Below are 13313 nucleotides of genomic sequence, written 5' to 3'. Positions count from 1 at the left end.
GAACAAGGATTTGGTTTGTATGGGAGCCTCATATAGAGGACCCCTCAAATCTCCCCGTCCAAATGTCCCTCCATCCAGAGTCTATCTGTAATAGGATTCTTTGACTCTAGATGAAGGGACATTAGGAGGAGGAGCTATGAGGTCAGTGTGATGTCATAGGACATATAGATTAACCAAAATTATTGGTAGTTGTGATTTATACACAGCATGTTTGTTACAATGAATGTTTTATTATATCTTTCAGAGTGGAATCCTCGGGGATGATAATATTGATGTTAAAGAAGAGTATAAAGAGGAGGATGAGGAGTATGGAGTGATGGAGGAGTTTTCAGAAGGACACAAGGATATGATGGAGCCACCTAATACCAGGAACCCACCAGAGAGATGTCCCCGTCCTCTGTATTCCCGGGATTCCACACAGGAAGGTCACACCATCCCTCACCATCATCAGGTAGATGAGGAACAATCACTGATAGTATCATTAGGATCTGTACATTATCTTCATTGTTTCCATTGATGACATTTTTATTATATATTCAGAGTGGAAACCTGAGAGATCCTAAAGTTGAGGTTAAAGAAGAGATAAAAGAGGAGGAGGATGAGGATGGGGGGATGGAGGAGTCACATATCCCTAAAGAACACAAAGAACTGTACCAGGACACCATGGTGGAGTTATCCAGCTACAGGAACCCACCAGAGAGATGTCCCCGTCCTCTGTATTCCTGGGATTCAACACAGGAAGGTCACACCATCCCTCACCATCATCAGGTAGATGATTGACAACTGAAGTTCTGCTTTATAAACAGGTTTGTTTGTTACAATAATTTATTTATTTCAGAGTGGAATCCTCGGGGATGATAATATTGATGTTAAAGAAGAGTATAAACAGGAGGATGAGGAGTATGGAGTGATGGAGGAGTTTTCAGAAGGACACAAGGATATGATGGAGCCACCTAATACCAGGAACCCACCAGAGAGATGTCCCCGTCCTCTGTATTCCCAGGATTCCACACAGGAAGGTCACACCATCCCTCACTATTACAAGGTTGGTGGGATGGAGCATCTAGAGCATGGTCTTGTGGAGACAATTTGTGGATTTTTCATGTTAGTTTATATTTTACAGATATTATTTTCTCTTATTTTAGGGTGAAGATTTAATCGATATAAAAGTTGAGGTTAAATCAGAAGAAGAAGAGGCGTATGTGAGGGATGATCAGCAGTCTATGGAGGAGGATGGAATAACGGGGACATTTATAGAGGAGGACACTCCTACAGAGATCAGCACAGGTGGGTCATGAACACTAAATCCATTCCTCCACCCATACTGCTCACTGATTGGTCCAGAGTAGGGCGGGGACTGGGTGATATCAGCCTGTAATCCCCTGGTCACTTTCCTGAGCTGTGTTCCCCGTCCTGTATTCCTGGATTTCTCTCAGATAATCTTCCTTCTCTGTGCTGCAGACACAATTTATGTATCTAGACTGGATTTATGGAGGTTCTGGGGTTCAGCTAAATATTCATTCATTGACTCTGCTCAACGTAGACACCTGTCAGAGCCTAGACTTGAACCCAGGACCTCTACTGTATCTGGCAGAAACTCTTCTCACTGAGCTACCTGATATAATGGACGGCACTCTGCTTATCCATTGCTGTGTTTTCTGCTGAGCCTTGAACTCTTTGCTCCTCCCATGAACTTCCTGATTTAAGCCATGTCTCTGCACTTCCTGGTTGGCAGATTTTTGTGCCTTCTCCATCCAATATCTTGCTCTTATCTCTCCTGCTACCGTCTGTAGCTTTGCTATTGACCTTTGGCTTGTTTCTGGACTATGATTCTGCTTCATCCCAACCTGCAACCACTTGTTACTGACCCTTGGCTTGTTTATTGACTACTACTACTGTGACCTGGTACTAACACGCAGCAAAACCCATACCCACCATCTGGAGCTCTGGTGATACTGGTTAGTGCTTAGACCCCGCACCTCAGGTGAGCCCATGTCATCTGTCAGGGTGACCTGCCTGTATACCTATCCTGTTGGCTGGTCTTCTGCTATATCTACTGGTCTCTGAGCCTGACCTCTGACCAGCACAGGAAAATCTGACCCAAACATGGAGGCTGCTATAGCAAATACCGTGGCTGCTTTCAGGCAGCAACTTTCAGAACTGCAAGAGTTCGGTGTTACCTACCAAGAAAAATGTTCTGGAAAGTGTGTTAAAGGGGCAACAGGAGGAAATCCATGCTCTGCAAAGACGATTGCTGGACTTATGTTCCCGCGATGTTGCTAACACAGGCATGCCTCTGTCAGTCAAGTTCAATGGAGACCGCCGCCATTACAGAGGTTTCCTTAACCAATGCCACATTTTTTTCCAGATGCAACCTGCTGCATTTAATTCTGAGAAATAGAAAGTATTGTTTGTTATAAACCTCCTGACTGAGGAAGCCCTAGCTTGGTCCTCTCCCCATATAGAACAAGACCACATTGAACCAGGTCTTTGAGGATCCCAACCATTGTGCTACTGCTGAAGCAAAGCTGCATAGTTTACTGCAGGGTAGACGCTCTGTTTCTGAGTACACAGCTGAATTCTGATGATTGATCTCAGATACCACCTGGAACCCAGTAGCACAAAAGAATCAGTTCCGCCAAGGGCTCTCTGAACAGGTAAATGATGAGCTCACCAGAGTAGAGACTCCTAATGATCTGGAAGCTTTCATCCAATTATGCATCTGAATTGATCAGAGACATACAGAAAGGAGGAAGGAGAGACCGGGAATGTTTGGAAGTAATGGTGACATACGTTTCTCTACTAATCAGTTCATTCAGAAGGATCTAAAAGTTTCCCCAGATTCTAACACATCCAACCTATGCCGGTAGATGCTATTAAATAATCCAATTCTACTCAAAAGAAAGAGAAGACGTTTGGAGAACTTATGTCTGTATTGTGGGGACTCTGGACATTACACAGTTAATTGTCACAGCAAAGTTAAAAGAACAATTGCTGCGATTGATAGTATATTATTATTATTATACAGTATTTATAAAGCGCCGATAGTTCGCTCAGCGCTGTACATTACAATGGGAGACAGAACATGTGACAGAACAATACCAATACAATGCAAAACATGAGGGGATCGAGGGCCCTGCTCTTTCGCGCTTACAATCTAGGAGGGAAGGGATGGTGGTACAGGAGGAGATAGCTGTGGGGGATGGAGTGGTAGGAAGAGTGGAGGAGGTTGGCAAGTTAGCAGGGGGTGGGGTAGGCTTCCCTGAAGAGATGGGTTTTCAGGGTGCGCCTAAAGGAGAGGAGAGTAGGTGATAGTCTGATGGGTTGGGGCAGGGAGTTCCAGAGGATGGGTGACACCCTGGAGAAATCTTGGAGGCGGGCATGGAAGGAGGAGACCAGGGAACTAGAGAGAAGGAGGTCTTGTGAGGAGCGGAGTGTGTGTATTGGGTGGTACTTGGATATTAGGTCAGTGATGTAACTTGGGGCAGTATTGTGGACAGCTTTGTACGTCAGTGTTAGGATTTTGAATTTGATCTGTTGGGCAATCGGAAGCCAGTGGAGGGATTGGCAGAGGGGGGTGGCGGAGATGGAGCTGTTGGTAAGGTGAATGAGTCTGGCTGCCGTATTCAGGATGGACTGAAGTGGGGATAGCCAGCGGCGAGGCAGGCCAGTGAGGAGGGAGTTGCAGTAGTCGAGTCGTGATATGATGAGGGAGTGGATGAGCTGTTTAGTGGTTTCTGGGGTTAGGAACGTGCGGATTTTGGCGATGTTGCGGAGGTTGAGTCTGCATGAGTTTGTTAAAGATTGGACTTGGGGCTGGAAGAATAGGTTGGAGTCCAGAATGACACCAAGTACTCTGGCCTGCAGGGTGGGCCAGATAGTGGCATTGTTGGACGTGATGGAGAAGTCAATGGGGGGTGGTGTCCGGGCTGGGGGGAAGATTAGGAGCTCGGTTTTGGAGAGGTTCAGTTTAAGGAAGTGGAGCGACATCCAGTCTGATATGTTGCTCAGTAGGTGTGTGATTCGGGCAGAGACAGAGGGGGTGAGGTGGGGGGTTGAGAGATAGATTTGTGTGTCGTCGGCATAGAGGTGGTAGTTGAAGCCGTGAGAGTGTATGAGTTTGCCAAGGGAGGAGGTGTAGATGGAGAAGAGAAGGGGCCCGAGGACGGAGCCTTGAGGGACCCCAACAGAGAGGGGGAGTGAGGGGGAGGTGGTAGCATTATAGGTAATGCTGGAAGAGCGTTGTGGTAGGATGAGAGCCAGGAGAGAGCGGAATCTCTGAGGCCGAGGGAGTGTAGTTTTTTGAGGAGGAGGGGGTGGTCGACTGTGTCGAAGGCCGCAGAGAGGTTGAGGAGAAGGAGCACTGAATAGTGGCCATTAGCTTTGGCGGTTAGCAGGTCGTTGGAGAGTTTGAGTAAGGCAGTTTTGGTGGAGTGTAGGGGACGGAAGCCGGACTGTAGGGGATCGAGGAGGTTGTTGTTGTTGAGGTGAGAGCATAGGCGGGTGTAGACTAAGCGCTCAAAGAGTTTGGATGTGAATGGGAGCAGGGAGATGGGTCTGAGGTTGTTCGGGTCATTGGGGTCCAGGGAGCGCTTTTTAAGTATGGGGGTGATGTGTGCATGTTTCAGAGGGGAGGGGAATGCACTGGAAGAGAGGGAGAGATTAAAGATGTGGGTGAGAGAGCGTAGGATGGAGGGGGAGGGAGGTCATAGGAGTTGTGAGGGGATATGGTCGAGGGGGCAGGTGGTGAGGCGGGCATCAGAGAGGATCTTGGAGACCTTGATGGTAGTAAGGTCGAAGGTGTGGAGTGTTGAGGGGGCTTCAGTGTGAGGAATGTTGGGTGGGGTGGAGGTCAGAGCACTGGTGGGGCCTTGGGGGAGGGGTGATGAGGGGGTAGCTGTGTGAGAGGGGACAGGGTTGGAGGGAGTTTGAGCAGCGATGAAGTCTCTGCGGAGTTATGTTGAGGGAGAGGGGTGATGAGGGGGTTGCTGTGTGAGAGGGGACGGGTTTGGGGGGAGTGTGAGCTGCGGCAATGTCCTTGCGAATTGTGTCAATCTTGTTTTTTAAGTGATTGGCAATCTCAAGAGCGGTGAGTGAGGTGGGGGTGGCGAGAGTAGAGAGTTGAAGGTGGAGAAGAGTCGGCGAGGATTGGAGGAGAGGGCCTTGATGAGGGTCAGAAAGTAGGCTTGTTTGGCAGTATGGAGGGAGGAGGTGTAGGTGTGGAAGGCAGATTTGTAGCGGGTGAAGGCTTGTTGGGATCTGGTTTTGCTCCATAGTCGCTTCAGGGCACGACTGTGTCATTTGAGAGTTTTGATGTGATAAGTCTGCCAGGGCTGGAGCGGTCGGGGTCTGATGTTTCGTGTGGTTAAAGGCGCTAGTGAGTCAAGGGCTGTTGACAGCGCGTTGTTATAGCCAGGAAAAGGCAGGACGGGGAGGATGCTGTCATGAAGTTGATCAGCTGCAGAATGGAGGGGGGCAGGGTTCAGGTTGCGGAGGTTACGACTGGTAGTAGTGTGACATTTAGAGGGGTAGGCGTTGGAGGATGAGGAGATAGAGAAGGTGATAAGGTTGTGGTCAGAGAGAGGGAAGGGGGTGTTTGAGGTTGTGGGGAGCGCAGCGGTTGGAGAAGACAAGACCAAGGATTTTACCGTTGGAGTGGGTGGTGGATTGTATGCATTGTGTAAGTGCAAAGGAGGAGGTTAAGTGGAGGAGTTGGGATGTGGCCGGGTTGTCAATGTTGACAGGGATGTTGAAATCCCCAAGTATAGTGCCTGAACAAATAAACTCCATTACCAGTCTATCTCCCCATTGATTTATGAAGACATAAAAGTTGATTCTATGCAGTCTCATTTTGTTGTCCCTATCATTCTTATCACTGAGGGCCATGAAATCCCATGTTCTGCTATGCTGGACTCCGGGGTCGGGTGGAACTTTATGGACATAGAGTTGTTTGCCCACAACAACAATAATCTCCCAAGAAACAAATCTGCCCCATTGATATGGAGACGGTTGATGGTTCACCTTTAGGACTGGTGTTTCCCATGAAACGGTTCCCCTGGTACTCTAATTTGAGGCTGACCATTATGAGACCATCAGCTCTCAGCTGATTAAATCCCCTAAATTTCCTGTCATCTTGGGCATTCCTTGATTTTCTACCCATAACACCTCCACCAATTGGGGAGAACGGACTATACATTTTATGTCCCCTCATTGCAAGGAGCATTGTAGGGAACCATGTTGTACAAGTTTTCTACCAATCAGGGAATCACAAGTTGATGTGGTAACTACCCAGTCATATGACAACCTGCCTCCACAATACTATGAGTTCCGAGATATCCATGATAAAAAGAATGACAATCAATTACCTCCTCCTCACCCTTACGATTGTCCCATTGAGCTTCCAGGGTCAGAAATACCATTCAGCCGCCTTTTCAATCTGTCAGAACCTGAATTAAAGGTGCTCAGGGAGTGGCTTGATGAGAATTTGAGAAGGGCTTTATCAGACCCTCAACATCTCCTGCAGGGGCAGCCCTGTTCTTTGTTGAGAAAAAGGATTGCACTTTGCGTCCATGCATCGATTTCAGGGACTAGAATAAATCACTATTAAAACTTTTACTCCCATTAATCATTGAAATTCTGGAAAGACTCCGCTCTGCCAAAGTCTTTACAAAACCTGACTTACGGGGGGCATATAACCTTGTATACATTCATCAAGGAGACAAATGGAAAGCCACCTTTAGAACCAGATATGGGCACTTCCAGTCCCTAGTTATTCCTTTTGGCCTATGCAACGCTCCCGCGACTTTTCAGCACTTCATCAATGATGTGTTTTGACGTCTGTTGGACCAGTTTGTTATTGCATATCTGGATGATATTCTCATCCTTCCCGATAACTTGGAGGACCATCTCAAGCGTGTCTGCACTGTATTCGAAAGATTAAGGAAGAACCGACTTCAAACTGGAGAAATGTGAGTTTGAACAAACCCAGATCCAGGGATTTATTATCTCTTCAGAAGGAGTGAACATGGATCCCGAGAAGATCAAGGCAGTGGTGGATTGTCCTGTACCTGGAAACATGAAGGAAATACAATTTGTTGGATTTGCCAACTTACAGGAAATTCATAAGAAACATCTCTAAGGTAATCGCACCAATTACAGAGCTGACAAAGAAAGGAGTGCCCTTTGTATGGTCACCTGAGGCACACACTGCTTCTAGTAAGCTAAAGTTTATTTTTCATTTCTACACCAATATTGGTTCATCCTGATCCTGAACTACTCTTATCTCTCACCTTGACTATTGTAACTCCCTCCTCATTGGCCTACCTCATCGCAGGCTATCCCCTCTTCAGTCTATCATGAATGATGCTGCCAGACTCATCCACCTTACTAACCGTCCTGTATCAGCCACCCCTCTCTGCCAATCCCTCCACTGGCCTCCACTCAGTGTCCTCCACCCCTCTATGCCAATCCCTCCACTGGCCTCCACTCAGTGTCCTCCACCCCTCTATGCCAATCCCTCCACTGGCTTCCATTCAGTGTCCTCCACCCCTCTCTGCCAATCCCTCCACTTTCCTCCATTCAGTATGCTCCACCCCTCTCTGTCAATCCCTCCACTGGCCTCCATTCAATGTCCTCCACCCCTCTCTGCCAATTCCTCCACTGGCTTCCATTCAGTGTCCTCCACCCCTCTCTGCCAATCCCTCCACTGTTCTCCATTCAGTGTCCTCCACCCCTCTCTGCCAATCCCTCCACTGGCTTGCATTCAGTGTCCTCCAACCCTCTGCCAATCACATTGCCCAACGAATAAAAGTCAAAACATTAATAGCATATAAAGCCATTTATAACTCTGTCCCAAGTTACATCACCGATCTTGTCTCCAAATATCACCCAAACCGTCCTCTCCGCTCCTCCCACGACCTCCTGCTCCTCCTGAGGGAGGAGTCAATACCCCAATGATGGTGGTCTTCAGGATCAGTCCAGTCTTCATCTTGGTTGTTCTCCCCCCATCCTCACTCTCTGACCTCTGGTGGGGCTCAGCCCCGCTGTTCTTCATGACTAAATCATGGAGTAAATAAGGAAGAGCAGTACTTCTTGTGTTGGGAAGATGGCGATGAGTGATAGAGGGGGTGGGGACCCTCATCCTATAATCCCTTCATCACTGTCCCTCCTATAAAAGACAGTTCTGGTTGTTTCCTCACTCTCTGACTAAGGTCCATGAATAAAGAAATGACCTGGTAGGAGATCAGAGGAGCCATTTCCTAGTTCCCTTGAGGGTGGAATTGTAAGCTCCTCAGAGACCAAGCTGCCTGATGTGGGCGGAGTCCTGGTTTGGGGGAACCAATCAGCTCCTGTCTAGTAATCCTCTTTGTCTTTGTATTTTAGTCCATGGCCGGGAGATGAGGAAAACCTCCGAGGATTGTCTCACTTTGTCTCCAGACTGGAAAGTAGAAGATGAGGACATCACACAGTATAGTCCAGGAGAAAACCCGGCTCCCTCCAATGTCCATCCGGCACCACCCAGTGTAGATGGACCATCGGATTCCTCGTATCCTGAGGAACCTCAGACTGTGCGGGACCGGGCCGGCCTTCCAACAGGGAAGAGCTTCTCCTGTACTGAGTGCGGGAAGAGGTTCTTTTCTAAATTCCATCTTAATGTGCATAAAAGATCTCACACGGGGGAAAAGCCGTATTCCTGTCCTGAGTGCGGGAAATGTTTTTCAGTGAAGTCCAATCTTTACAGCCATCTGCACAAACATCAGAGATCTCACACAGGAGAAAAGCCGTATTCCTGTCCTGAGTGCAGCAAATGTTTTTCAAGGAAGTTCCATCTTTCCATACATCAGATTTCTCACACGGGGGAGAAGCCATATTCCTGTCCTGAGTGCAGGAAATGTTTTTCAAGAAAGTCCAGTCTGCACACACATCAGAGATCTCACACAGGGGAGAAGCCGTATTCTTGTTCTGAGTGTGGGAAATGTTTTTCAGTAAAGTCCAATCTTAACCGCCATCAGAAATCTCACAGGGGGGAAAAGCCTTACTCCTGTCTGGAGTGCGGGAAATGTTTTGTAGAAAAATCAACACTTATCAGACATCAGATTTCTCACAGGGGGGAGAAGCCATATTCCTGTCTTGAGTGTGGGAAATGTTTTGTAAAAAAATCAAAACTTGTCAAACATCAGAGATCTCACACAGGGGAGAAGCCATATTCCTGTCCTGAGTGCGGGAAATGTTTTTCAGAGAAGTCCAGTCTGCACGAACATCAGAGATCTCACACGGGGGAAAAACCGTATTCCTGTTCTGAGTGCGGGAAATGTTTTTCAAGGAAGTTCCATCTTTCCATACATCAGATTTCTCACACGGGGGAAAAGCCATATTTCTGTCCTGAGTGCAGGAAATTTTTTTCGGAGAACAACAGTCTGCTCAAACATCAGAGATCTCACACAGGGGAGAAGCCGTATTCTTGTTCTGAGTGCGGGAAATGTTTTTCAGTAAAGTCCAATCTTAACAGCCATCAGAAATCTCACAGGGGGGAGAAGCCATATTCCTGTCCTGAGTGCGGGAAATGTTTTGTAGAAAAATCAAAACTTATCAGACATCAGATTTCTCACAGGGGGGAGAAGCCATATTCCTGTCCTGAGTGCGGGAAATGTTTTGTAAAAAAAGCAAAACTTGTCAGACATCAGATTTCTCACACGGGGAGAAGCCATGTTCCTGTCCTGAGTGCAGGAAATGTTTTTCAGAGAAGTCCAGGCTGCACAAACATCAGAGATCTCACACAGGAGAAAAGGAAAAGAGTCTAAATCCTTTCACCTGTCCTGAGTGCAGGAAAAGTTTTTCATGCAAGTCCAGTCTTTCCATCGGTTTTCTCACAGGAGGGAGAAGCCATATTCCTGTCCTGAGTGTGGGAAATGTTTTTCAGATAAGTCTAATCTTTACGAACATCAGAGATCTCGCACAGGGGAGAAGCCATATTCCTGTTCTGAGTGCGGGAAATGTTGTTTAGTGAATCCCATCTTTCCATACATCAGAGCTGTCATCCGAGGGAGAAGCCATATTCCTGTCCTAAGTGTGGGAAATGTTTTTCAGAGAAGTCCAAACTTTACAAGCATCAGAGAGCTCACACTTTCCTGTCCTAAATGAAGGAAATGTTCCTCACTGTCTTCATGTACATCAGGGATCCCACACAACCCTGGAGGTGTATTGGTGCCTTGAGTGCGGGAAATGTCTTCTAGATGAATGTTGCTGGACATCCCAGCTCTCATGTGGGGAAGAAGCACACCCTGATATACACATCAGATATATTCCATTGCTGATCTTCATCATGGAAGAAACAGTCCATAAGGAGATCAGAGGTCCCCAAAGACATGGATGAAGTGTGGGACCGGGTTGGCCATTGATGGCAGGAGAAGAATAAAAATGGAGTCCTGCCCTGTGATTGGCTGAGTACATTTTGTGGTGGGAGATTTCACAAACACTTGGAGGTCTATGGAGAACAATGTTGAACGGATGTGACCGGCATTCTCCAGCTGGGAGGAGTTTTGGCCGTATTTTATTTCTTATGATCATTGGCTCCATCTAGTGGCTATAATATCATATTGGGCTAGTTTTACTGATGGAGATATTTCAGAAAAATCACCTCATTGTGGCCACTAGATGGAGCCGGCGATCATAGGAAATCATTGTGTTACTTAACATAGGGCTGGATGTTGTCACAGCCTGAGGAATGATTGTCTCATTGGTCCAATGAATGTTCTATAAATAGAGCCCTTGGTTTCCTTCATCAGACACGCCCCCATACTAATCCCTGAGGTCACACTCCCGCACTCTGAGGTCACACTCCCGCACTCTGAGGTCACACTCCCGCACTCTGAGGTCACACTCCCGCACTCTGAGGTCATACTCCTGCACTCTGAGATCACACTCCCGCACCCTGAGGTCACACTCCCGCACCGTGAGGTCACACTCCTGCACAATGAGGTCACACTTCTTCACTCTGAGGTCATACTCCCACACAATGAGGTCACACTCCCGCACTCTGAGGTCACACTCCCGCACTCTGAGGTCACGCTCCCGCACTCTTAGGTCACGCTCCCACACCCTGAGGTCATACTCCTGCACTCTGAGGTCATACTCCCGCACTCTGAGGTCACACTCCCGCACTCTGAGGTCACACTCCCGCACTCTGAGGTCACACTCCCGCACCCTGAGGTCACACTCCCGCACTCTTAGGTCATACTCTCGCACCGTGAGGTCATACTCCTGCACTCTGAGGTCACACTCCTGCACTCTGAGGTCACACTCCTGCACCCTGAGGTCACACTCCCGCACCATGAGGTCACACTCCCGCACTCTGAGGTCACACTCCCGCACTCTTAGGTCATACTCCCGCACCCTGAGGTCATACTCCTGCACTCTGAGGTCACACTCCCGCACTCTGAGGTCACACTCCTGCACTCTGAGTTCACACTCCCACACTCTGATGCCATTCTCCCTCACTCTGAGGTCACACTCCCGCACCCTGAGGTCACACTCCCGCACCCTGAGGTCACACTCCCGCACCCTGAGGTCACACTCCCGCACTCTGAGGTCACACTCCCGCACTCTGAGGTCACACTCCCGCACTCTGAGGTCACGCTCCCACACTCTGAGGTCACGCTCCCGCACTCTGATGCCATTCTCCCTCACTCTGAGGTCACACTCCCACACTCTGAGGCCATTCTCCCTCACTCTGAGTTCACACTCCCGCACTCTGAGGTCATACTCCCGCACTCTGAGGTCACACTCCCGCACTCTGAGGTCACACTACCACACTCTGAGGTCACACTCCCGCACTCTGAGACCTATAAAACTTTATTTTGGTGGTATTTATTCACCGCTGGAATTTTTTTTTTGCTATATAAATGAAAATGTCCACAAATGTTGCAAATAAATAATATTTCTTCATAAATCTTGGCCAAAAAGTATTCAGATATCTTATTAGTAAAAAAAAAAAATAACCCAAATTAGTTTATAACTAAAAATTATAATTTAAAAAAAATATTTTTACATTTTTATTTTTTTTTATATTATTATTTATGTTTTTTTTACACCCATAAAGACTTTAAAAGCAATAATTTCTCCTTCTCTCCGGCTGCATTCCTGCAGCCATTGTGTAATATTCATTTTTAATATCTATATAAGTTGTGAGATATGCCTGGCAGAGAATATACCCTCTTAATTGGATGTGAATGTGAGGTTTTGACATTGAGTGGTAACAGATGTGAATTATTTGTGTCTGGGTTAGGTAATTAGGAGAGGTTTACATTTATGTTTTCTTTAGAATAGTATGTAATGTATATCTTATTTTGAATTCATATAATGAGTCTGAGAGTTTAAATTGTATTCATAAATCACGTATTCAGACAGCTGTATGTAACATAAGAACTTCAGAGATCTCTTCTTAGAGGGTCCCTGTCAGTCATGGTAATTGGTTAGTAGATTGAATAGAAACACGTGGGTTGCTACATTGGGAGGTGACCAGGGGAGGGGTTAAGGAGCCCCTGAATTTGAAACAAAGGATAATGGGAGGACTTAGTTCCTTGTGCATTTTAACCATTTGCCGCCCGGCCAATGGCCGTTTGGCGGCTTCAAAGTTGCTTCTCCACTCCGGGTGCACGCCATTTGGCGTGCTCCCGCACATGCGCCGTTTGCGCTAATGCAGAGCGGCGCAGCGGCTCGATCTGTCACCGGGCGTGTACCTCGGACACGGCCGATGACAGATCCGAGTACCGGCTCCGTTGCTGGTACCATGTGACCTGCTGTGACCAATCACAGCAGGTCACATGACAGTTGTATACAATGGATGGCTTCATTCATGATGCCATCCATTGTATACTAGTGCCTAGCTGTGAATGCTCACAGCTAATCACATGCACATGTCATGTGATTAGATGTGATCAAATCACAGCTAAGCACAAAAAAAAAAAAAGCTGAATGAATCGATTTCATTCAGGTAAATGCTTGCTTATAGCAAAGTATTTCTTTGCTATAAGCAAATTGTGTAAAAAAAAAAAAAAAATACTGATCACTTCCCCAAAGTAGTACAATGTTACTATGGTAAAATAAAAAAAAATAAAAAAAAAAAAATATATTTTTTTTTTTCATACTGTCACCAGTCAGTGTCCCTGATCACCGCCATGCCAGTTATATGATGACGCTGTACTGCACTGGTGACAGGATGTAAAAAAAAATAGTGAAAATAATTTTTTTAATTTTTTCATTTTCCGAAAAATTATGACAAAAAAAATACAACTTCAAAAAACTCGCCATGCCTC

General features: G+C 46.8%; 1 protein-coding gene across 1 annotated transcript; it reads left to right on the top strand.

Annotated features, from left to right (window-relative positions):
* Nucleotides 1-516: 516 nt before the first annotated feature.
* On the top strand, nucleotides 517-11947 carry LOC149441878 (uncharacterized). The gene is made up of 3 exons (XM_089656839.1): nucleotides 517-768; nucleotides 839-1073; nucleotides 8383-11947. The coding sequence occupies exons 1-3, from the start codon at nucleotides 517-519 to the stop codon at nucleotides 9798-9800; spliced, it is 1905 nt and encodes a 634-aa protein (XP_089512965.1). The 3' UTR covers nucleotides 9801-11947.
* Nucleotides 11948-13313: the final 1366 nt, after the last annotated feature.

This window comes from Staurois parvus, unplaced genomic scaffold (assembly GCF_062004578.1).
Source record: "Staurois parvus isolate SC_StPar_1 unplaced genomic scaffold, SC_StPar_1.0 ptg000941l, whole genome shotgun sequence".
NCBI classification, from domain to species: Eukaryota; Metazoa; Chordata; class Amphibia; order Anura; family Ranidae; genus Staurois; species Staurois parvus.
Note: the sequence above shows the minus strand (reverse complement) of the source record. Positions and strands in the feature narration are given on the sequence as shown.